The 26,333-nt window shown below is 46.3% G+C and overlaps 1 protein-coding gene across 4 annotated transcripts in view; it reads right to left on the bottom strand.

Annotated features, from left to right (window-relative positions):
* The window catches only part of FLI1 (Fli-1 proto-oncogene, ETS transcription factor), a 128,130-nt gene extending 102,327 nt beyond the window's left edge, over positions 1-25,803 (bottom strand). Inside the window, exons 1-2 of one of the 4 annotated variants that reach the window (XM_014572257.3) lie at positions 25,535-25,803; positions 23,513-23,622 (exon numbers count right to left, since the gene is read on the bottom strand). In XM_014572257.3, coding sequence (XP_014427743.1) covers positions 23,513-23,578 — 66 coding nt within the window. In that variant the 5' untranslated portion in view covers positions 23,579-23,622; positions 25,535-25,803. Of the gene's footprint in view, positions 1-11,766; positions 12,264-13,520; positions 13,699-23,512; positions 23,623-25,534 lie in introns of those variants that run through there. The other 3 variants (XM_014572258.3, XM_014572266.3, XM_014572261.3) reach the window with 3 other exon arrangements.
* Between the last annotated feature and the right edge of the window lie 530 nt (positions 25,804-26,333).

Raw genomic sequence — 26,333 nt, 5'->3', positions numbered from 1 at the left:
GCTGCTTTGTGTGAACTGGCCTAAGGGGCCTAATGCTCAGAGGACACCTGCTGGCCTGGGCCCCTGTCCATGACCTGGGCAGCCAAACACCTGCATTTCCGTTTGTGAATCATTCGGGTGTGTAGGCAGGAGATAGATGGCCAGACACTGATCATGAGGCAGCAGTGCACATGCTCACATAGGAGACAAGCGTTTGGACTGCAGTGACTATATGCAGAGGAAAATAAAAAAACATAGGTGCCACGGGAGTTTAGGGCCCTAGAAGGTTCGGCAGCAGCCAAGTGGTTATTTTGTGACTCCCGATGGTTTCTAAAACAGGACGTAAGCACCTTCGTGGATCCTGTCTGGTGGTAGTTGAGCCACGTTCCTATGAAAAGCCGAGCACTCTGGCCCTGATCCAGCAAAGCCCTTAACCACCTGCTTAACTTTGTGGCTAGGTCTACACTGCACACTTAGTTCGAAATAACAGCACGCATCTACACAGCAAGCCTGTTTTTTCGAAATAATTTCAAAATAATGGGATTCTGACTCCGACTTCTGTAGCCCTCATTTCACGAGGAGTAAGGGAAGTGGAAGGAAGAGTGCTCCTCCTTCGACTTCCTGCTGCGTGGACAGCGCCAAAAGCCGAGTTAAGGGACTTTGACTTCAGCTACGCGATGAACATGGCTACAGTTGCGTATCTTAACTCGACTTCAGCCCGCAGCGTAGACATTCCCAGAGAGACCAGTGAGCACAGGATGACATGCATGAACTTTCTCAGTGACTTCAGTGGGAGCAGGTCAGGGTCCCTCGACTGGCCTGACCTATGCTAGCCCTTCTCCCGGCGGCGGTCTAAGTCTGTAGCACTCTGATGCACAATAATACACGGAGCTCCTGCTAGATTCCTAGCATCCCTGCCAGGCACATGCGAGACTTGTACCATTTCACTACTCCAGAGGAGTCTCAGTCTGTCAGGACCCTGTTACAGACAGAAATCAAGGGGCTTTCCAGCACTGTGCTTGTCTTGCGCTCATTTCTGGCCACGTGATTTTTCATTGACCTAATGGGAAATTGTCCTTTCACTGTTGTGCTACAGGGTGATGAAGGATTGGGGAAACCTCCATGGGCTTCTACCATTAATCCTACAGTGGAGGATTGTCTTAAAACCTACTAGATGATATTTCCCTGTGATAGTCTACTGGTGTGGGTAGAAGGATCAATGCAACCAATAGGTTCCACAGAAGTGAATACGGCGCTGCAGAGAATATATTAAAAATACACAGAATGTAATAGAAATGCTAGCCTGCCTCTGTGAAATTATTTGGGGAGGTCCAAAATATATTAAAAAAGACAGAAAATTATCATTTTCTGTGAAATAAAACATAATAGGAGATAAACTCAACCAAACACTCTGAGACTGGTAAAAGGTTTGGTTCACATATGGTTCTTGCAATGGGCAGGCACTGAGTAGATTTGATCTGGGGTGTGGGGAAGCTGGTAATCCTATTCACCCCTCCCTCTCTGAGGGTATGTCTACACTACCCCCCTAGTTCGAACTAGGGGGGTAGTGTAGACATACCCTGACTGAGGGAGCAATGGTCCCTCATTTGAGTCACCAGGTAACAAGTGTTAAAAATTGGGACACTTTTTTGGAGGAGGGGAAAACATTGCCTCTATATTGGTCTGATCACCGCACTGCTCTCTTTCTTAGCTGGTGTGGCAAGATGACTCCCTCTAGTTTCAGTCTATTTTTACCATTGCTCCTCCCCACCCTCCTATGTAGAAACACGCACCACGTACAGTACAAACCCACACATTAGAAACAAGGCAAGACCAAGAATCTTTTTATCCAGCTCCACATTCTCCTGGCCGCTGAATGTTATAGTGGTTTGGCTAACAGGACCCCGGATCTGAACTGCCCCTTTTTAAAGGATTGGTTACTTTTGCAAGGACCCAAAGCAACCCTCCTGCCCCCAAGTTCACCCTATGAGAGAGAGGGTGAAACCAGGACCTTTTCTGAGCCCTGCTGAACTTTAGTGTTTTGGATTAAATGCAGCCTGGACTACAACCATGCTTGCTTCTGAAAAGGCCTCTCTCTGCTTGAATGGGTCTATTTCTCTCTTGCACACACAGCTGGCTGATACTGCAACAGAAAGCTGCCATCCCTGCGCTGTTTCCTCTCACAGCTCTCCACAGTGAAGGGCCTGATCCTGATAGACTCTGCGCATCCATAAAATCACATTGATCTCAGTGTAAGAACCGCGGAGGAGCAGTCTGTCATTTGGGGTGTCTTTATAGCCACACATCAGACTCAAATCGCCATGCGCAGAGAATTATTATAAGGACTCTCACGCCAGATCCCATGTGCGAGGTTGGCAAACACAAAATACCCCGTGCAGACCAGTAGAGCAATATACACTGCAGAGAGGGGACGTGCCATCACAAGAAAGGGAATTCTCACCCAGAGATGACAGAGGGGCAGATCACCGTTAGTACAAAATGACTTTGCAAAGGACCTGTCACACACACTATATCTTTAAACACTTTTGAGGATTGGAATAGTCCCAAAGAGACAAATAGCAGCAATTTAGGAGACTGAACAATAAGAGGCGAGGGAGAAAAATGCAAGTTTGAAAAGTAGGGACAGAGCAGGACTGGGCAAGATGCAGCCAGGGGACCAGATTCAACCCCCTCCGAATGCCCACAGACTGCTTCTGTCCACTTTCTATTTATATCCTGCTGCCCATGCCACCGAATTTCCAGGTGGTGGCTCAGGCAACAGGATCAAATTTAAATGGCAGCTCTACCCCAGCAGGGACTGGAGCCACGAGCCTTTTAAATAGCCGCAGCAACCCGGCTGGCTCCCAGGCAGCACGGTAGCAGTACAACCAGGAACCACACAACTCTGTGGGGAGACGAGCCCCCAGCCCTGCTCCTGCTCCAGGCCCCTCCTCTTTTGGGGTGGAGCCAGCCTGGGACCATGTACCAAAATTCATTAAGTAATCGCCCTGTGAAAATTATTGCCAGCCCCTGGGATAGAGGCATTGTCGGTCAAAGCATGTGCACACCATAATGCTGTTTTACATAGCATGCGTATGGCCATTCAGGGGGCATTTCTGCCAGCAGCTAGGAATTAGTGCTATGGCTAAAATATCTAGCTACAGGTTCAAATACCAACAGAAAACTTCATGCTTCAAAGGTTGGTAAACTGACTTACATGCCATACTTTGTGTGTGTGTTTTTTAAAATGACACCTTCACAGTTGATTGCCTACCAGGTTTTCCTGGACAGAATCCCCTTAGTCAAAATATCCCTTTCCCACCCTGTTGTCATAGAGGTGTGTCTGCCTCGCTGCTGCCCACCACCTCAAAGGTGGCTGCATTTCGATAGCAAAGTGATTCTTGTCTGTGTTGCAAAACACTATTAAATATGAAGACGGCTCTAGCATGCCCGGCAAGATTGCTCAGAGTGCAGGCAGAGAAAAAAATGAATGTTCAGTGTTAGCGTTATGTGAAATCCCGAGGAGATTTGGAACAGGAGCAGCTGAGGAGTTATAGTTTCCTTTGTTCTGTTAAAAGGAAAAAGGAAACACATCAGGAAACCAGACTGTGGAGCACAGGAAGTCTCACTTGGGCTGATAAAAGGAACTGATGTGAAGTGGGTTCAGATGCAGTTATAAGTCAATCAAGTATGGAACAACAAGAAGAGCTATTCAGAAGAGACCAGAGAGCCCGACTGTGTTACTTGCTGTAAAAACTGACCAGTTCACATTTTGTTAACCCTTGCCTTGCTTTTTAGACCCATATTAAGCAATTCACTACAAGCTGGCTTCAACAAGACTCAATCCTCTTTTCAATGCAAATGAATTCCGTTTCCACCTCTCACCACACCTTACACCCAGACCCACATTCTCCACTTGGCATCTTATTTTTGCTCATCAGTTAGCTTCGAATACTGTACTTTTGCTAATTCCCCTCCTTCCCATTGCAAATCAAAACCAGTGTTGGCAAAGAAGGCCAGTTTTTGCTGGGTGAGAAACCAGCAAATGACTAACGCTACTCTTGCTGCATCTGCATGTTTGACAGGTTGGGGGCGAGGGGCACTGTATTTAGATCGGATTCCTGGAGATGCAGCTTCAGATTTGACTGGGGATCTAACCCTCCTTTCCAGCCCTGATAGTGATGTGAGTTGGACTCCACGTACTCAGCACTAAACGGGATATTTCTTGGGGCTCTTATTCCATTCCCTCTCCTGTGGCAGAGAACCCCATTCCAGCCCTGCTTGTCTTGGCTCCCCCTCCACTGCAGGGACACAGGTCTCCCTTTGCCATGGGATCTCCCCTCTCTCTTATCCACTCAGACCTGGTGCCTTCAAGAGTTGATTTTTTTTGATGCTCTCCCCTGTGCTCTGTTCTTCAGGAGCAAACATCCCATGTGCGAGGGCACAACAGCATTTGGCCCAGTTACTCCTCCATCTGGATGGGGGAACAGCCAAGTCAAATTTCAGTGATGCTCTGACCACGCAGCTAGAACGATACTACTTAAAATGCTTTGGCCATATCCCGTCTTCCCCTTCCTCTCCCCTTTCCCTCTTCCACTCCCTCCCCCCCACTCCATGGTCTACTGAACTTTGAGCAAGTGTGAAAGGTCGAAAACCACCCCCACCCCCTCCAGGGCTCCCCTCTGATTGGTACCACTTCTCTACATGTGTCTATGATGGTAGATCTCCCTGCAGAATCAAGACCTGTGTATGCAAACCAGTCAGCCTAACGTTGTGCATGATGTTTTCTACAGCGTGGGGTGTTCTGCTGGATTGCTGAACTGAATTTCAGGAAAAATGGAGCAGGAAAAGACAGAACACTTGGTATATGTGGAAGGCAAAGGCCTATTTCCTTACTGCATTGTAAATAAAACTCCTTCCCCCTTTCTCTGCGACGTGATTTGCAATGTGTTCTACACCGTTACTGAGATAAAGGCAGCGATTTTAAAAAGGGTGGATTGAGCCTTGTCGCTCCTATTCATATCACTGGGAGTTGTGCAGAAAAGTCCCTTTCCTCCCTGACTTTCCAAATCCCAGCCAGACCATGCCTATGCTGTGTGCCTGAAGTTAGGTATGTAAACTTGCATTCAGGCGCCGTAGGAAGGTCCTGATTTTCAGAAGAGCTGGACATTTGCTGAGATCAGCGGGAGCTGTAGACAGTCAGTCAACACCAACTAAGCTGCTTATTTAAATGCATTAAATTCACTGAGGTGTCTAATTTTAGACCTTTGCATTTAAATATTTTGGCCCAGTTGACCTATGTATATTCAAGTACAGTGTCTCAGGTAATTGGATATTGTATGGGCCTAATCCCATGACGGCATCAACATCCCCACTGATTTCAATGCTATCGGCCACTTAAAGAATGAGAAGAGAATGGGGATGCTCCTCCAAAAATCAATAATGGGGATAATCGAAGTCCTTGTGCCTGAGGTGAAGGGAAATTCTTGTAGGGCTAGAATCATAGAATCCTAGAGCTGGAAGAGACCTCAGGAGGTCATCGAGTCCAGCCCCCTGCCCAAAGCAGGACCAAAGCAGGATGAAAGCAGGACCAATCATCCCAGCCAGGGTTTTGTCAAGCTGGGACTTAAAAACCTCTAGGGATAGAGATTCCACCACCTCCCTAGGTAACCCATTCCAGTGCTTCCCCACCCGCCTAGGGAAATAGTTTTTCCTAATATCTAACCTAGACCTCCCCCACTGAAACTTGAAGTCCTTGCTGCTTCCACGCAAGAGGCAGGTTTTTGACTGTTGTTACCAGCTGTGCAGATGCACATCGGTAATTATGTGGCCATGGGGGAAGAGGGGAAGAGAAAAAATAGGCTGTCATTGCACCATCATTTTAAAAGCACTGATATTGTGAACACTGCATGCTAAACGCTGCATTGCTCTCTCTGGCTGTTTGTACTAGTGTGCCAAATGATTGTGAAACACTTGCCAAAATGTACATGGGCTTTGCACTTTCATGGCTCAGAAGTCAACGATGCCACAAGGCTGAGGGGAACAGAGAATCAGGCCCACAATCTAATGACACTTTCTGTTGGTTCTGGAAATGGTTCATTTGCATGTTGCTATTTTAAGCCATAGTCTCAAAAAAATAAAAAATAAAAAATAAAACAGCTTGTACATTTGCACTGATAGTTTTGGGTAAGCCAATATTTGCACACGAGGAAACCACCAAACTCCTCCACACGGCATCCATGCACACACATCAGGGCTTCGAAGGACATGGTGGGTGCACCCAGAATCAGGTCTATATCCGTGATAATGTTATACATACATATTCCCACTTTCCATATATATATATACACAGAGACACAATGTACAGCCATGATTCAGAACAAAGGATCACAACAGCCCTCTACATTTTTGGATTTAGACCTAGCTGTGGATCCAAATGTATAAATCAAGCCCTTCTCATAAAGGCATACACAGACTCACATTCACACACTCTCACACACAAACACGATGCCATGGGAACGTTAGGTGTCTAACACCACCACAAATGTCTGGAAAACTAAGGTTAAGTCTCCCTTGAGTCCTTTAACGTTCCAGCTCATGCACGTGTGAGATGGGACCATTGGCTCTTTCATTACGTGGTCACGTAAGCTGGAGCCAAATGGCAGACTTTTATTTGACACTACGAGTCACCCTTTCGGAATGATAGAACCGCTTTACTGTATCCAATCGCATTGTCGGTGGCAAGTTGTATCATGATGCTCCTGGGCATCACATTAAACTCTACACACTCAGGGACCGATCCTGCAGAGAAGTCATGTCATAGAACCATAGAGCTGGAAGAGACCTCAGAAGGTCATCAAGTTTAAATCCAGGGGAGGCCCTTCCTGAGCCTCGCAAGAGGAGATAATAGCGCATTAAATTATGGCTTCTGCCAAATTGCCACAAACATCAGTATCTCATCAGCTTGTCATTGCTATGTTAAATCTCCCCAGGAAACATAACCCGCCCTCTTGCTCCTTTCGAGTTCTGTCCCCTTAACATTATAATAAATCACTTCTAAGCTGACTTGCCTCTGGGTTGTGCCTTACACACACGTGTTGCACAGGAGGGTGAGAAGCACATTTCTCTCTTCCTCCCCCCCCCCCCCCACCATACCAAGAGTATCAGAAAATTTCAAAGAAATCAATAAAATATGAAACCCTCAGGATGTGCCTGTTATCACTTCCTCTTGGAGTGTACTCCACTGCGGTGCAGCACCTCGGGGTGAAACCCCGCTGCCCCGAGCCAAAGCAGTTGGGTTGCACACTTTGGACTTGGAAGCAGGAAGCCTGCAGCACAGCCTGCTATTCCAGGCAAACCAGGCTGCCGCAAGGGGCCCGTTACTACAGCTGCTCGTGCAAGGGGATGGAACCATTGGCTTCCTGTCAAGGCTGATTCTACTCCTCCCCGTCAGCCTCTTTGCTGCCTCCTCCTCCATGTAGCGTGACTGTCATAGCGTCTCACCTCCCTACTGCACAGGGTGGGTGGAGAGGCCAACACACCCGTACTACAATGGGAATCTCACCCGTACTACAATGGCCACCACCAGCCTTCCCAAAAGTTTATTAATGGACATACTCAGTGGCCACTTTTCTAATCTGAACATGTTAGGTGCAAATTATCTGGGGCCCAGGCCCGTTCCACTTAAAGTCACTGAGAAAAATGTCCTTTGGCTTCCATGATAGCAGAAGCAAAAGCCTTGTTTAAATACCTGGGTTACGTCTAGACTGGCATGATTTTCCGGAAATGCTTTTAACAGAAAAGTTTCCAAAAAAGCATTTTCGGAACAGAGCGTCTAGATTGGCACGGACGCTTTTCCGCAAAAGTACTTTTTGCGGAAAAGCATCCATGCCAATCTAGACGCGCTTTTCTGCAAAAAAGACCCGATCGCCATTTTCGCGATCGGGGCTTTTTTGCGGAAAACAAATCTGAGCTGTCTACACTGGCCCTTTTGCGCAAAAGTTTTGCGCAAAAGGACTTTTGCCCCAACGAGAGCAGCATAGTATTTCCGCAAGAACACTGACAATCTTACATGAGATTGTCAGTGCTTTTGCGGAAATTCAAGCGGCCAGTGTAGACAGCTGGCAAGTTTTTCCGGAAAAGTGGCTGATTTTCTGGAAAAACTGGCCAGTCTAGACACAGCCCTGGAGTGGAGAGTGCACCAGTTTGAAACATGATTCTGCAGTTCTTAGGCAAAAAAACCCATTGATCAAGCTATGCACGCAGGTTCAGGTCTCTTGGGGAAGTGACCCAGTAAAATCAAGCTCAGTGTTAGGCTATCCCGGGATAGAAAGTGGCTACTGGGAGTATTCTGTAATAACTTTGAACAGAGATTTTTTTTGATTGTCCATTGAGAGTCTACAGTGCAGTTCAAGCAGATGTTTCACCTGAATAAGGGCTGCAGGATCAGGGGTCTAAGAACATATGTGTTGCAAATGTCATGTGTTTGAAGTCCAAGCTGTTTTTTAATGATAACAAAGAAAGACACTCTGAGTGATGAAGGTGGGTGTGTGTGTCGGCTATTTCCCACCTCCCCCCTTCAAATTAACGCCTTGACTCTTTTGGAGTCAAAGTCGTCTTGCCAGAAAAGGTTCATGCCAGAGCGTCTCAAAATGTCCAGGCAGATTTTTATACCAAGTTGCTCAAAAAGAAACACATTCTTGATCTGAAGCCCTGTGGGCCAGGTTTCAGGGTAAGAACAGACGCCTCCAGTTTACAAGTGGCAAGAAACAGTGATTGCAATAGAAACCCCACCACACCCGTGGCTGCAGAGGCACCAACACGAGCTGCACACATGCCTGTAGGAAGAGAGAGGGGTGAGCAGTTGCTGTTGCCTGTTTGAGTGATGTGGGCTTTTCCCTGGACGCCTATTCAATGGTGTGCCTTTCCTATGTCTGCCTCACTGGGGCAAATTGACTTTTTGCAACAAGGGAGTGATAGTCATCCAACTGTGCTTTTTCGTAACAACAGGCCTTTGCCAGCTGCACATACACCTCTGTGCATGACAGAAGAACACATTTATGTCGTGTCTACACACTAACTAGAAGTGAATTTGGTTTTAATCCATACCTTTAGTTCTTTTGGGGGAAGTTTGTATGGGACTCATATCAGAAGAGGCATGTTCATATTTTTATTTAATGTAAGGGGAGAAAAAAATCGCCTTCAGATAAATCTAATTAGGGTTCTCTTAATCCAGAATAAGCCTGTGCACACCTAAATGAGTGTCGAAATAACGAAAGGTGTGAATTAAAATCGGTTTAATTGTTTGGAATGAGTTTGAGAGAGTACACACAATTCATTTTCTCCCAGCCATCTTCTACCATGGCCATTTACAGACCGCAAACACAACTGAAGTCAATTAAGATAAAAGATTTACACGACTTCATCCCCTGGCATGTTTGACTGCCTGCTCAGTACAAGACATCGTGATATTCTGGATATCATCTTTCCTATCAGCCTCTTCAAAATCCTTTCCAGAGTTAGACACGAATATGATTCCCAGGAGAATGTGGGATACATTAGGCTTGTCCCCCCAATAATGGATTGGGGTTTTGAAGAGACAAAAATTTAAGAAAACACCCCCCCTACCCACACACACAGACACCTTACACACATTATTAAAGTCATTGGACCAGATGCTGGAGTACAGCAGAACTCTTGAATCCTAGTCTCTTAGTTCTAACACTGGGGCTTCTGTAATCAGGGTATCAGACTGGAAGGAACTAAGTCATTGGTTATAATAGCAGGCCCTGAACTAGGGAATAGGATGGACCAGTGGTAAGAGCAGAGCCCAAGACCTACAAACACATGTGGGTTGCCAGTGTGACTTGAGCAAGTCGCGGTGTGTATCACTGCTGCAGACTGGGAATAAAAACAACACCTTTCCGCCTCACCGGGGATGTGATGAGATGCCCAGGTAACCAGGGGGTGGGGGCAATTGCTTGGGGCTGTTGTCTCTGTGAGAGTGAGGAGAAAAGAATTGGACTGCTCCTGCCCCTCTGTCCTCTCCCTCTGCCCCCCAGCATTCCTCCTTCCCTCCCTACTCCCTTTCATCCCTGTCCCTTGCTTTGCCACCTCCAGCCTTTCCTTCTTTTAGGGCAGTAGTTCTCAGCTAGGGGTTCCGGGGCCCACTGGAAGGCCACCAGGCAGTTTCAGAGGGCCCACCGAGCAGAGCCGCCATTAGACTGGCTGGGGCCCAAGGCAGAAAGATGAAGCCCCACTTTATAGGGCTGAGTGGCCCTGAGCCCTGCTACCTGGGGCTGAGGCAGGAGCCTGAGCCATTAAGGCCCCCTTGTGGTGTGGGGCACAGGTTGCTGCCCTGTAGGCTGGCCCTGGCATTCATATGCAGAGAAACAGTAGTTGGGGCACAGGTGGCTGGGGGAGGTTTTGGAGTATATTGGGGGCTGCGAAGCTCAGAAAGAAATCGCCTCCCCCCACACCAAACTTTGCACTTGCTCCAATCTGCAGCCTCATGGAGAAGTTTCACTTCCTGCCCGTTTGCAACTTCTTTTTCCCCCAGATCAGCAAAAAGAAAAACTCAGGCCTCAGAGCGCAACACCCCACCCAGGCGACAGGCATCTTTCGAAATCCTCCAACCTCCCCCCCGCCCCACACACACCCCCCCAGCGGCTCTCGCTCCAGGACGGGGCTGCGGCAGCTGCGCGGAGGCGACAGAGCGAACCAAAGAACTAAATCAACCCGCCCCGAGCGGGTCACAAACCTGCCCCAGTCCCTTTGCAGCACAGCTGGGCAGCGGGCGAGGATGAAACTCTGTGCGCATGGCGGCGGCTCTGGGAGGGCCCGATCCTTTCGGGCCCGACCCTGTCTCACAAGGGAGGAGGCCTGGGCGCTGGGGAGGGTGAATATAGGAAACCACATGGCGAGTTTTGGGGTGGTCTTATGGCCGCGAGCGGGAGGAGCTGGGGCGCAACTCCTGTTATACTCCTCCACTCGGAAATAACGCCTGGAAAACGGGCAACCGGCCACCTTAGCAGCGCTGCCTTCCAAGCAGACATGGCAAGGGGGAAGGCATCGGAGTCCCTGACCCTGCGAGGGGCACACCTCTGGGGCGAGCCTGGAGGCAGCTCCCCTGCGTCAGCCCCAGGCGCTTTTAGTTTGCGCTGAAAATAAGATGAGCCCCCGCTGCGCTCCTCTGCATCCAAAGTTCAGCGCAAGGGGGGCGAAAACCCGGGCGAGGCGCGCGAGGAGAAGCTGGCATTGCTTCTGGAGGGCGGGAGCGCTCGCCTTTCACGCCGGGCAGGTCCAGCAGGGATCGGGACCCCTTCCCGAGACAGCCGGCCTGAGCCACATCGCCAGCCAGCCACGCACCCCGGGCTTTCCCTGAAGAGGGATCTTCCGCCCCCGCCGCCCCAGCCAGGAGCCCGCATATCCCCGCCTTGAAATGAACAGCTCGCACGCCAGAGACACCCTCAGCCACCTACACACACCCCGCTCTGCCTCCGCGCCTGGCCCCGGCGCGCACGCTGCGCACTGGCCGGCCAGAGCCCTGGCGAACGCCACCTCCCGCAGCCCCAGGAAGGGGAAGAAAAGGGAAGCGTGACAGGGGGAGGGTGGCGGGAGGAGGCGAATCGGGCCACTCTCCTTGGGATCGGAGTTTGGACAAGATCCAGCTTCCCCCCTCCCTCCCCCAAACACACCCCGCTCCAAAGCGCGGCCCTCCCCCACCTGGAGTGGGGGCTGTCTCCTCCCCACGGCCGCCCCCGCCAGATCCCGCCAGATCCCTCTTACTTTAATAGTTCCGTCCATCTAGAATAATCTCCAGCCGAGTCCAGCGATATTCCACACATTGACCCGGTTTAGCCTGGCCCCGCAGCCCCCTGAAGTGCTGATCCTCGCGCTTTCTGACCCCACCCCCCAAGATTTTACTTTTCCTTCGCGCTCTCTCGCTCGCTCTTTTAACTTTTGCTGGGTGCAGCGGAGCGCTAAAGAGACAGTTAACCGGATGAAACTTTTTTTCTGCTAATTTTGGGAAGTGAAGTCACTTGAGGAGGAAACCTTCTGTCTCTCCGCTGGGTCCTGCCTTCTGGGTTCAAACAGAGCGGTGCGTGTACATCCAGGATATTTGCGCCGCGCAGATAAGAGCGGGGCAGAACAATAGCGGTTTCTTCGGGCTCGCTCCGCTTGGCGAGCCCAGCGGAGAGCCGCGTCGCAGCAATAGGCTGCGCTACCACGCACTGTGTCATCAGAAAGTCGATGTGAACATGGACTTGGTAGAGTGGGTTTTTTTTTGTTTTTTTTTTTTGTTTTTGGCTGAAGCCAAGCAGCCTGAGTCACTGAATTTCCATCTCTTCCCACAGATTTTTTTATTAATGCTTTTTCCAGTCACAGGCAAAATTAAAGGGGGGGGGGGGGAGGAGACCGTAAATATAATGCTGTCTGGGGCACACAGGAAAAGATTAACGATGTAATGGTCTATTTAGCACCGGCTCCTGCCCCCGTCCTCCAGTCCTTCCTCCGGCAAGCACCCCAGTGAGTTTGGGAGAAGGGAGGAATACTACATTTGGGGCTAGCTACTACCACAAGAGAGGGGGGCGTATAATTCAGGGCAGGCAACTCCATGACATGTAAGCATGTCAAGTGCTTTCTTACATTTTTTGCTGACTTTCCAAGCGAGAGAACTAGGAGTTCCGTGTCGTTTTCAAAGGAACATTATTTTTAGAAAACTTTTTCCCCTGTTGCTTTCTCACTCAATAAAAAAAGTCCTATAAAAGATTGTAGTACGTCCAGTGCTTTATTTTTTGTAAAAAGGAAAAGCAAACATTTAAAATGATGCATGAGAAGAAGGGAGATTCGATTATTCGACTGTCTGTCTAATCTCCTTTTCTCCCCATCAGTATCAATATTCGACATGCTGATTGAACCTCGGGGTCTGATCCCTCGTATAATCCCGGGGCCACTATCAGTGCCATTGCTAAAGGCTTTCATCTGCTTGCACAGCTATCTCCGGCCACTGATCAGTAGTTTACTGACTGGATTGGAAATCAAAGTCCCCCTCTGCCTCCCGGCGGTGACAACTTTGCTGCTACTTTCGTGGAAGGGAGGACGGGGGAGACCTTCCTCGAACTGCAAAGTCGATGACAAGAGATCCAGCCTCTCATCCCAGCCAGAGAGAGTGAGCACGGCTCCTAAAGGAAAGGCCACCGAGTTCCTCTTCTGCAGGAGAGCACCCAAAGAGACGCCGGAAAAGACAAGCCAACCCCACGAGACCAAACGCGTCCGAAGAGCGCTCAAAACTCGCCAAGCGAAGGGGGCGAAACGCGCCCGCCAACCTCCTCCCCAAACAAACGCCCCGACCCGTGTTAGCAACACGACACATCAGCCAACATCTGGGGCATCTTTTTAGCCCCCGCTTCTGCATCGCTGCGGAAACTCCCAAAGGCCAAGGGAGCCGGGCTGGGAGCTGGAAGCCAAGAAAGACATTTCAAGGGAGGCCACTCGTGTGAGCCCCTGCGACCCCGCAGTCCCTTTCTGGAGCCGGTTACCTTATCCAGTTGGGTCCAGGCTTTTCTTCCCCCCGGATTTATAATCCAATCGCGGGGGGGTGGGGAGAATCACAGCTCTGTCCACATTAATTTGCGCCCCCCGAAAGAATCAAATGACCCCAGTGTTCCTAGCAGCAGAGGCTCCTTATTAGCCCTTTTATTTCTCCAAGAGCAACAGCAGGCAGCGGAGAAAGCTGCAGACCCCTCTTGCCCCTCCCTCCATCCCCGCCCCCCCCCCTCACACACACATACATTAGCCTCATCAATTCAGCTGCAATTTTCAGTGCAGAGGCAGTGACTGTGGACTGGAGATTTTTGGTTTGCTGTTTGCAGCGACTGTGGCAGTCTCCAGCCGGGAGGGGGAGGGGGGTTAGAGAGGGGAGCGACCGGCCGCCTTCCCTCTCCCGTCCTACCCCCCCCCCGTCTGCTTTACAATCCAGGGGTCTGCAGGAGTGTCCCCTGAGAGCAGCACATCTGGATACTGCTAGCGAGGTCAGGTCCCCCTGTGCCTAGGGCCACAAGAACTGGAGTTCAATTAAAAGAAATCACGGTTAACCCCTTGCTTCCCTCAGCCCCCTTTTCATTCTCTTCTCTCCTCCCTCCTCAAGTAAAACACCAAAACCTCTTTTCCCCCCACTTCCCCTTCAGCACCACCACATGGGAGGCGCTAGCTCCAGAAAAAGCAAGAGGTTAAAGAGAGGAATGAAACGCATCCTTCCAAAGCCCAAATTATTTCCTCTCTGGGCAACATTAATACCACCCTCCAACCAGGAACGGTGGAGGTAAGGTCAGACAGAGAATGTATACCCCAAAGAGAGAGAGAGAAGGGCGATAGAAAGAGCCAATGTCACCCAAAGACCAAGCAAAAGGCGTTTGGGTCTTTAAATTGGAATATGGACTCTTCTCTTTGATAGGCTAACGACTGGAGAGGCAGAATGATTCTGAACAACTGCATTAAAAAAGAATCTGAAATCTACAAATTGTATTCAAAACTACCTTGAAATTTACAAGCAGTGGTTCCTGATCATAGCACCCTCTCCAAAAGGGCAAGATAGAGAAAATAAACGCAGACGCTCGCAAAATCACGTTGGATCCCAATTTTTCCATAATTATAAGACTATAAAAAGTAACCTCTCTCTCTGTAACACACACACTTCAGAGATGTTTTCGGTTCTCAATACCTCTGTATTTAACTGCTAAATAAATGAAATATGATACCATAGCTATTTTCTTTGTCACTAAGAAAATGAGTCGAATTGAAGCATATTTAAGCTGCCTGATAGATCGGATCTATAATTTATAGACACTGTTTTGTCATTCACTCCTTCTCCTCCTTCTGTTTGGGCTAAAAAAAGTTGTGTGAAAATCCCAAGAGACAAAATAAGTGAACTTGTAAAACATTAAAACAGACAAGTTGAAAACACCATTATTTTCCCAAAATAATGTAACAAAAGAAGTTTTGCTTCCTGTCTTTCTCTTACTCCCCCCAGTTAACTCTAACGTTTGAAAAAGGCTGGGACATTCATATATGTGGTTTGCCAAACTCTGAATCATCCCTACTTGGTGTGCACTGACTAAGATTTAACAGTTTCATAGAAGCGGTGCAGGGAGCAAGAAATCCCAGACAAGACATAAAATAATAAAGGATACGATATCCTTAACGTTTAATATATTAATGCTTCAGGGGTTAGCCGAGTTAGTCTGTACAGGATAAACTTAAAAAACAACAAATAGTCTAGTAGCTCTTTCTAGACTAACAAACATGGCTCAGATAAATGTAAAAGTTATGTCAAAATGAAATGCTTGCGAGCAATTCTGGCAGGTCTATGCAACTTTTAGTCTGATGCTCGACTTTTTGCTGCCTCATTAGAGAAAGAAAATAATTATGATCCATTTAATTCAGTTATTGACAAATGGGACATTATTTGATCTTGGAACCTACAATAATTTTTACGTTCATCAATTTCAAATGTTGGCATTGAGGCAGGTTAAACCATTGGCATTTTCCCCCTCCCCCTTTATCCTTTAATTGAATCACACAGAGTTCAGCCTCAGGAGGTGGGTGTAACCTTTCTGAAACCAATGGGGGTATTCCAGAGGGGAATTTTGGCCCATGATATTTAGCCTAAAACATCCAGCAACAAAGGAGTTAATTATTCGCTGGAGTCCAGTGTTAGTCTTTCTCATGGGGAAAACCACGCAAATGCGTGTTTTTCTCTTTGGTTCAAGCAGAAATATTTTGGCCACCACTTCAAACTTTTGTACATTTCTTTTCAATCTACTTTTTCTTCAAAGGCGGAACAGCTATCGCGACATAGTGGGGCCGGAGAGCGGTGGGAGTTGAATGTGTGTATGTAGGGCATTAACGTGCATGAATCTCCTTGCTGCTTGTTGGGACCAGACAGCATCACCTTGTGTTCTGGTTAAGGAGGCAAAATTTTGAGAGAGTGACTTTGAAAGGTCAGCCAGCCCCCCTGTGACCCTGCAACTAGAAAGTGTCCCGTTTCCCACAAATTGCTTTCAAAAGTTCCCCTTCATGAAAATAATTTCTAGATTTGCATTAGCGGAGGGAGGGGGGGGGGGGGTGTAGGAAAAAAAGGGGGTGGGGAGATTGTCCTTATGCAGTTCTAGCTAGCGGGAAAAGTCCCACGACTTCATTGGGAGTTTCAGGGCTGTGTTGCGGTGTGGCACAAACTTCACTGCAGAATTAAAAGACGGTGTTGTTAAGATCCACGCTCTCTTAGAAAGCAAGGAAGGAAAGCCAAGCCTATAGCCCGAGCCCCAATCGAACCCACGGGCCAAAATTCCTCTTTCTGCCAGGAGGGTCAAAACCGATACTTTGGAATTCCTTCAGATTTCCACCCATGCAACAGAGGCCTGGGGTGCAGGATCGGGTCCCAAGACCCAGCTCTCTTGCTCAGTACGAAAGGCTTTTTTTTGTTTTGGAAACACAAGTCCCCCCCAAAAGGTGTGTGATGCTAATACACCCTTCCCTCGCATCCAGTGTTTTGCGCGGAGAAGACACAGGTAGCTTTGAAGCTACAACACAAGTGTGCAGCAAGGTAGGTTACACTGTCCTGGATGGTTTTATGTAAGATCCCTGTCCCAGGAAGCCCCGCCAACCCAACCTCTCCACAATTATTGAAAAGTTAAGCACGACAAAAGCAAATACCGAAGGCCAAAAACACAGACTGCAGCGCACCAGCTCCAAAAGCCTGGCCCCTCGCTTGAGGCCATAATTAATTTGAGATTTATTTTTATTGGAGAACCCAGTCTCGTCTGACCTTAGCCAAACAAGACTTCAGCGAGACCCTTGATGCGCTTGAATGGAACAGAATATTTCTCTCTAACTTCTCTTCGGGCGTCCGTGCCTGCTTTGAATTTGTTCCTCAGACTTCAGATATTTGGAGATTTGGAGACAAGATTTAAAGCATTTTCCCCCTCTTGGCATCCACTTTTTTAAACACAGTAGTGGAAAGATACAGAAGGGGCTGGAAAGCAAAATATATATTGAGAAAGAGGGGTCCCCCCCCCTTTAAAAGGTTAGACGAGGTAGTGACTTACAGGGAAGGGGGCTGGTTCTTTGGATCCCGGTGTCTGGAAAAGCAGGAGTCTTTGAATATAAAAGCTTGTCCCCTGAGCCCGACAGCCTGTTTTATTTTAAAGGAGGCTCAATACACTACGCTTCCAGGATAAACAATGTTTCAAATTCTCCCCTTGTTTAAATTCAGCTCATACCTTTAAGGCTTTAAGCGAAAGCGCGGAAGAAACAATGGACATTCTTTGTCGCCAACTTTCACATTTTGCAGGGTCGAAGGACAAGGCAAGATTCGCGGGAATGGCGCAGAGGGCAAAGGGAAGTATTTTTGTAATGCCCGCAAATAAAAATTAGGCGCAAGCAGGAATTAAATCCTTCAGCACATGCATCAAGCCCCCGTTAAAGTGTAAAGCACCTAGCCACGGTGCAGTCTCAAGATAGGAGCATTAAAAAAAAAAGATTTGGTAGGCACTTGTGTTAATGAATAGTATGTGGAGGACCCAGAAGTTCCTTTCCAGCTCCCATGGTCATGCGCTCGACTGGGACGATTTAATCGCAGCTCCAACATACCCATGTGCCTACAAATCTTTTGCAATGTCCAGCTTTTCTAGAGGATACCTGCTCCGATCCTTCTGGATGTCGCAAACCCACAACTTCTGCTGTTGTGGCAAACCCACAACTTCTGCTGGAAACCAGTCGTTTTAAAAAGCCACGCAACAAAGAATAAAGCGGGATGAGTGGGAACAGTGCTGCATGGATGGAAATACTTCAGTCTCCGAAATCTTTGCATTTTTCCTCTCCCTGCAACTAAAGGTCTCTATTAGAGAAATTTCAGCATACTCTTTAGAACTAAGTCATTGTATTTCCAGCATTCTTCTCACTGAACACCTGTAGGAAACATTCCATTGTCAGTTACGACACCTAGATTTTTTTAACAACGCATTCGCTCACTACAATATTTTCCCTTACTAGGTTAGGTTGGCATGATTTCCCCAGAAAGTTTCCTTTTGCAAAAGTTTGTAAATGATTACTTGTCTGCAGGCTGCCCCAGCAATAGTATTTGGCTACTATGGTGGAGCAGGAAATGATAACATGTCAATGTCAGTGTTTGTCAATAGCTTTAATATTTTCCTCTCCAATTAAAATGTCAGTGTTTTGGCCATCAAAAATTCTCTCTTTGGGTTTCTTGTAAACCCTCCAGGCAGAGTGAAACCTAGAACAAACCAAATATTGTTTCCATCCATCCAGACTATTTTGCTTCTATGAATATGCTTCTTTGTATGACACCACAAACATTATGGCTGTATGAAAATCTTTTTTTAAAAGCTGGAACTCCTGCACTTAAACTATGGCTCTTTCCTCCCCAGCTTATGCAGACTGGAGTGAATTCCCTTTTCTGGGTTGCTTAAAAATCAGAGCCCCTTTTTGTGTGCAAATGTCCACAGTGGAATATGCACTGTGGCTTTGTTCAAATTTCATCACTGTGCCCTGAACAGAGCTGGGGAGAGCTTAAAATGCTTTCCAAGGTAACACCAGAGCTTATTGCTTGCAAATGGAACTTGACTATTTTGTAACAAAAGGCTCAAAAAGATATTATAGAAGCTACTTCTTGGACAGCAAGGTATGGACTGGTCAGAAATGTGACAGTGTTAGGGGTCTGCATCAGGTGCCATTAGTGATAGGTCAGAGAGCAGTTTGCTGTGACCAGTTGAAACACAAGAGTATTACCAAATATCAGAAGACCAAAGAGTTTTGCTGACAACAATCTAAAGTGCATGTGGTTAGAGCACTGGCTTAGGCTGACGGGGGAGGGTCAATTCCTTGCTTTGCCACATATTTCCTGTGTGACCTTGGGCAAGTCATTTAGTTCCCCTGTGCCTCCGTTTCCTATCAGTAAAATGAGGATAACTGTACTTCCTTCTTCCCATGCATATTGTGAGGATAAATATATTAAAAGATTGCTATGTGCTTTGAGATCGACTGAGAAAAAGTGCTAGATGTGAAATAAGCATTAATATTAATCCTGGGCATGTGGCTATTTCCTCTATGTCTTGAAAAGAGCAGGAAAATACTCCACAATGTGGCACTCACCATTTAAATGTGGAAACACAAGCCCTATAAAATGTTGAAAGGGGGCCTAGAGTGAAGACGCAACATTTCTGCAGCAATTTTGAAACATCAGAATTTGAAGGGAGATGAGAAGGGGGAAACGGTTCCTATCACCCCAACTCTCGTCAATGGTCCCCAAAAGGGAACATAGTGCTCATCTGGTCTGACATAGTACGTTGCCCCATGATTCCAGCATCCAGCCTATATAGGCAGCACTGGTGAGTGGGAGCTGCGGACGAGGCCCCGTCTCTGTGCCTCCCAACTGCAGTTATCTCCAGTTTTGCAGGGCGTGTTGACCACCTGTGTGATTCTGCGTGACCCAATCAACTTTAGGCTTTGCTTTTGAGGGAGAGGAGACATGGTGGCTTGGATCCTTTAGTGAGGGCGGGGGAGAGGGGCTACAGAATATGGCAATCAAAAGCTATTCGTGCACTGCTTCTGCAAACCCATAAGATGAGCACAGACAGAGCCAAAGGGGAGTAAATGCCACCATCGTTCAGCAAAACCAGACAGCAGTGGTAAGAATGGGGGGGGGGGATCAGTATTCAGAGGTCATATTGCTTTGCTTATAGCCTTAATACTTTCCATGCCCAAACAGTTAAGCCTCAGTTCTCATTCCAGTGCTCTCTCTTTAAATTTAATTTTCCAATTGACGTTACACGTTTCATTCTCTAAAGTCGAGTGCTTATGTTCCGATGAGATTAGCACGCTCTGCTGTACGCTGTCGATTATTCAGGATTTGTAGTTCAGCAAGACCAGTAATGGCATAAGGGATAGATATGTATATGCACATTCATAGAATTATGTCCAAGAAAACAACGGGGACCTATCATTAGTTTATAATCACTGTGCTTGTTTATCACTTGGTCATGTGGAGGCACACCAGGACGGTTTATTCACATGCTCAGATACAAATAGCCATAAATTCAGATTACACAAATATCTGCAATTGTTACGTTTATGTACTCGATATATGCGAATTAGGGGGGAAAATCCAGCCAGGTGCACTAGGTGTTGTTGATGCTATTTGAAATGGATCATAATAGACATATCTGAAAAGCAGCCGTTTGATTCAATATAACCCTTCCTTAGTGAGCCAGGCAACTTAAAAACTCAGCTGTCTTTCCTCATCCAACAATTCCCCAGCCTTACCATGCTTCCCCCCAACCACATTTCAAATGCTCAAGGGACAAGGTGAGGTTTAGGGTAATTTGGACCAAAGGGGGTGGGGAGAACAAACTCCAGAGCCGTAGGGTCCTTTCTGAGACCACACTGCCAGCAGCCCCTTCTCATTCATGCCAGAGGTGCTCCAGCTTTGACATTTAACATCATCAGCTAAGGGATACAGTCTTGACTTAATGCTGGACCCGCTGTTAGTCAAGGAGCTTTATAAAAAATCCAGTCCTGCTTTTCTTCTCCAGACAAGTAGCCCCAGTGATCAACTGGGATTCAGCCCATTTATTAAAATGAGTCTCCCAACCATTGCACAAAATGTCCAGTGGCATCAGAACTCAGAACCTCTTCATAGCCCCAGCCCAGCCCTCAAAAGGCTCTTTGGGAGAGCAGCAAACAATAGCTCACTGTCCAATAGCAACACCCAGCTCCCGGCGCTTGTCATCAGTAGATCTCAAAGTGCCCCATACCATCGTCTCCATTTTCAAGCTGGGAAAACCAAACCACGGACAGCTAAAGTGACTTGCTTGAGCCAGCCTAGGAGAGCAGTGACCGAGCCAGAAAAAGAACACGGTCCCCTGAAGCCAACACAGTGCTCTAGCAACTAGGCCAAGCTGTCTCCCCTGCAGGTGAATGTTTTCTACAAGGCACCTATTCTATATCATAGAAGTAAACGGGAGTTTTGTCATAGGCTTCAGCAAGGCCAGAATTTCACCCTATCTGTTTTATATTTAATGATTAAGGCCCTGATTTCACAAACACTTCAGCATGTTCTTAACTTTAATCATGTGAGCAGCCCCATTGACCTCAGTGGAACTACTCCTGAATACAATTAAACATGGGCGTACATAATTACAACACCCCTGTCTCATTGACTCCAATTGGCCCTGGATCAGGCTCTTAAGAAACTTCACTCAAAACCCTGTGGATGTTTTAAGGATGGAAACAAACTATTCTCCCAATGACATCAGTGTGTATGATGCTTTACAGACAAATCCCAGGAGACAGAGTCCCTGCCCCAAAATAAATGGCAGATGATGGAGTGTTGCAGCATGAGTTCAACACCCCGTGAACTGTTTATCTCCGTACAACTGAGACGAGGCACATAGGACCAGTTGGAAAGTTCTCCCCCAGGAAAAACACCCACTGAGCACAATGGGAGCTTGGCCTGAGTACAGCCCACCTAACATCACAGCTAATTTGATGCAGTTCTGTGTTGACCAGTTCCGTGCCATATGAATGTTAACAATTTAGGCCTTCATCCTCATTGAGCAGGCTTCAGCTATTTGATCATGTCTTACCACAAAAGGCAAACCTGCCAGGATATATTGATATAGGATAACAAAGTGGGTTTGCTTTTTCATTGGGACCAGAACATGCGCCCGATTTATTTCCTGCCTATCCATGCTCTAAAAGACTAAGAAAACAACAAATGGTCTGGCAGCGCTTTATAGACTAACGGTCATCTGAAGAAGTGGACTGTACCCACGATAGCTCATGATACCATCTACATATTTTGTTAGTCTATAAAGTGTTACCAGACCATTTGTTGGTATTTTCTGTAACAGACTAACTCGGCTGCCCTCTGAAGCTTCTAAAAGACTAGGTTAGTTGACTCTAATGCTGGGCATAGACTGCACATGCATTTCCAGGAGTAATAATCATATGCGGTTTTGCTCTGTTGATAACTGCTACTTTTTTAAGGTCTCTTTCAGGAATGTTTCTAGAGTTCTAGGGTCTGATCTAGACCCCACTGAATATCATGAGCATTTGGGAAACATTGAGTTTTAAGTGCTTTGTAGAAAATTCATTGAACATAGAATGCTGAATATTTCCAATGCAAGTTTTTGCTTAAAAACCTGACCCTGAATTTACACTCAACCCACTAGGAGAGAGAAACAATGCCATATGTCACACCCCAAAACGTGCATTTAGAGTACTCCCAACAAAGTATTGCAAAATAAGCTACACGCTAGGGATTACTTGTAGAAATTATCCAGCCAATCATTAAAAATAAAGAGTTATTTACATGAAAAATCACAATGCTGATGGACCAGTCTCAAAGAGAAAAAGAGGCAAAATTAATAGAATACATTTTTCATTACAAATCATTCACCCAACTCAAGTTAACAAGTTTTGTTCCTTAAGTCTGGAAGAGAAGAGTCTTGTGTTTTAGATTTTCCTTAAGTGCTGTGGCATGTGGGGTTTGCCTTAAACGTGTAACCCAGATGTCTCGGGCTTGGTTTATTTACATTCTTGGGAACTGTTGTGGAAAAAAAAAACCTGTATGATGTCAAATATAATATAGTGCTCAGTGGCATTATAAAAGGACAAGAATTTGCCACCCTTTCCTTGGGATTTACTTTGAGGTTGATGGAAAAAGAAAAAGGCAACAATGACCCATCAGAATACAAGCTAAGAGTCACACTTTGCTTTCTCTAATTTAATAATCAGACACAGAGTCAAATATTTGGAAGGCAAGACTTGGTAATATGTGGCATTAGCCATTGTCTGGTGTTAACAGGCAGGTCTATGTGCCTGCTAAATGATATGGGCAGGTCGGTACAGTAAAACCCATCATCAACAATGTGAAGCAAGCTCCAATATTATACACCACTCTCTGGTCCAGCAATCCATTTAAATAAATGCTTATTATTTAGTTAATTCTGTTTTGTCTTTAAACTCATTTTGATGAGAACTAGCACTTTCCACAGCTAGACACTGTTTGTACATTGGAATTCAGTGGTTTGCACAGCAGAGAGGAAAAGGCATTTTAAAATGAACTTTAGTTTTGTTTCAAGATTACATGGAGCCAGGAAAGCAGAAAATTGGAAACCAATCCAAGAAGCTTTAATGGTATGATACTGCTAGAAGATCACCACTATCACGCTGGTTAACATCAAGCTATCCATTACTATACTGTAATTCAGGACATCCCAGCATAATACTGTTTACGATATAAAAGAAGAGATCACCATAATATATTATTGGTTGTTGTATAATATACAGAGCTCAAAAGATGAATCTATGGATAAGCATGATCATTTAGGATTTAAATCAATTCTCAGTTCTCAATGTGAGTTTTCCTATTAACTTCAATGAGCATTGAATCAGGCTCTAAAACAGACATAAATGCTCTTGAATTTTTGAAGATTGTAATTTTTGACATTACCTGTTTAAAGATGCTGTCATGTCTTACCTTGACGTAAGACGAAGTGTCTGGTACTGTCTGAAACATCCTTATTTGATTAATAGATATTTTTAAAAGGTCCTAAAATTGACCTGAAATTAAGGGGAAAAAATAAAGATGAAAAATAGAAAACAAACAAGAGCTTTGTTTTGAAAAATTAAAACCAGTAATAAGCAAATACAATTTTTAATCGCGTATTTGAATCTTTCCCCTTTTTAAAGAAGGTAAAGAGGAAAACTTCTCCCCAAACGATGAAGTTTAAAATAATAACCAAGATTGACTATCTACCTTTTAACTACAAGCTTTACAAAAAAGAACCCTCTCCAGTTTTGACTGGGAAGAGGGGGAGTTTGACATTTGATTAAGTGAATTTCTTAATCAGCAATTAAAAGCTAGCAGACATACCCATGTTTTCATGTTGAGACTAGTTAACCCTTTTGACTTGAACTTAAGCGTTTCCCTTGGTTAAATGAATGAAATGCAGTTGTATTTCATTACTCATTAGAACCACTGCGGGCCATTAATGCTCCCAATGTATAGAAACCTTCCCCACAAATAATAGTTTGCAAAAAAGTTTTAGTGCAAAACAATAATGATAATTTTAAAAAGCAGTGAACAGGGGAAACGTCATACATGGCAACGAAAAGCACAAGGTTGTTAATTGCAATTTTCCTTTTTGTGATGGTGCTGTAATATTGTCAAATTTAGCTGTACTTTAGAGCTTCTACTATCTGTCTTTCTCTGAAGTTTCAGGTTGGTGACATAATGATATTATCACGAACAGTTTTTCTAAAGCCAGGACTGCACAATTCAGGGATTAACAATGGAAAAATCGTGAAATGTGATGGCTGAAAAAAGTCGAGTTTCCACTCAGGAGAACAACAAACTTCAGCGATAAACTGAAATCTGTAATCAAAGTAAAATATCTATCCACACACACACACTTTTCCTAGATTGTAGGAAACTTTTAGATCCCTGGAAGCAGTGCTAAAAATGCCCACTATGATAAGCCTACATTTAAAAGAAGCAAATGTCCCCTTTTACCTTCCACTTACATTGTGTTTGTTGCTATTATGAGGCTCGCGTTTTCCCGAGGAAAATGTATCTGAGGCAGATTTTTTTGCTCAGAATTTGGATGAAAAACATGTAGATCAAGGTTACATGGCAATATCCAACCTGTGTACGAGTAGGTTTTGCTACAAATGGCCAGTAAATCCCTTTGTGAGGTTGTTAAGGAAAGATCAGAGTTATAACGCTCTGTAGTTTACTGTAGTAGGTGTTTTACACGCGCAACTATAGATAGACGCGCACTAGAGCTTATGATACTCCGCTGGGTTTGCTCCCTGATATGGTCAAGTTGCAATTTTAGATGCCAATGCATGCCCCTCTAATTGTCCCTCCAGCCACGGTCCACCGACCCCCTTTGTGCCCACACAGCCTTCGCGGTAGGACTGCTGGAAAACATCTGTTGATTTAAAAAGAACCCCCACTCTAGCAAATAAATTGTCCTGTGTCTCCACGTGACCCCCCTTTTATTGATTTTCAGTCATTTGTTCCGCGTCCAGCTGGCAGAAAAGGGCAACCGAGTCTAGAATCGGGTGGACAAGGTGTTTCTGAGAAGCACCATTTATTTCCCTGTCCTTTCTCCCGAACACATTCCAGTTTCGTTTGCCTGTGGACTTGCAACAAGGAGGAGAACTACCCCTCCTCCGACCCTCCTAGGAGTTGAAGGACAAGGTTAGTATTCCTTGGGCATTACGTTTGCTGGGGTCAGGGATATCTCGCACTCAATTTCCCCCACCCCCTTTTATCTCTCTCTGTGCATCAGCCTCCTCATTTGCTCCCCGTGCATAATTAGGCATGTTCACATAAATAAACACAGCTACATATTCGGAGTCACTCTCAGACGGCAACTCGGGATGTTGCCCCGTAGCTTCTCCCAGGCACGTCCAAAAGGGTCTGGTGGTGTCCACAACTGCGCTCGTGTCTTCCCCAAGGACTCACCTTTTGGACCCTTTTCCCCTCAACCCGTGGAAGAGCAGTTTGTAAATATCCAGGGTGAGACCAAGAAATAAAATCCCCACCAGCGCTGTCCTGGAACCCCGCTGCGGCGGTGCTGCGGGGAGAGTTTAAACGTGCAGGATCCGGAGGAGCCCTAAAGTTAAAGTGTTCCAGCCCATCCAGCCAGTCTGCATCAGCCCAGGCATATCCTCAGGGGGTTTCTGAAATGCGCTCCGCTCCAGCCAGAGCTTTTCTTCCTCTCGCTCCTGTCCCCCCTCCCTCCCCGCCGCAACTTTTAATTTGATTTCCGTTTTCCCCTTATCAATATTTCAGCTGCTGCCTCTGATTAATCAGCCTAATGTGACATCCTCGCCTCTGTCACAGCCTCCCTTCCCCGAGCCCTCCCCTGTCCTGCCAGCAACTTTAAGGAACTTTTTTTTTTAAATCCACATATTTTAAAAAGAAAAGGCTGTCGAGGAGTCAAGCCAAAACGGAACGCTGAGTGGAGCTCAAGGACTACTTTATGCCCCCCTTTTAAGCGAGGAAGTTTCAAATATCCGTTTTTAAATAGTCGTGCCGTGGCTGATATAAATACACGCCTGGCTCCTACCTTGCCAACAGGACGCCTATTTCCCACTGAAACGGGTCCGAAAATATGGCAAACCAAAGACACCCCCCTACACCTCTCCCAACATGCAGACACACACACACCCCTACACCCCAACACCTTTCCCAACACACACACACACCCGTACACCTCTCCCAACATGCAGACACACACACACAAAACTTGGGACACTTT

This window comes from Pelodiscus sinensis, chromosome 26 (assembly GCF_049634645.1).
Source record: "Pelodiscus sinensis isolate JC-2024 chromosome 26, ASM4963464v1, whole genome shotgun sequence".
In the NCBI taxonomy this organism is placed as follows: Eukaryota; Metazoa; Chordata; order Testudines; family Trionychidae; genus Pelodiscus; species Pelodiscus sinensis.
The sequence above is the reverse complement of the archived record's forward strand: the minus strand, read 5'-3'. Positions and strand labels throughout refer to the sequence as shown.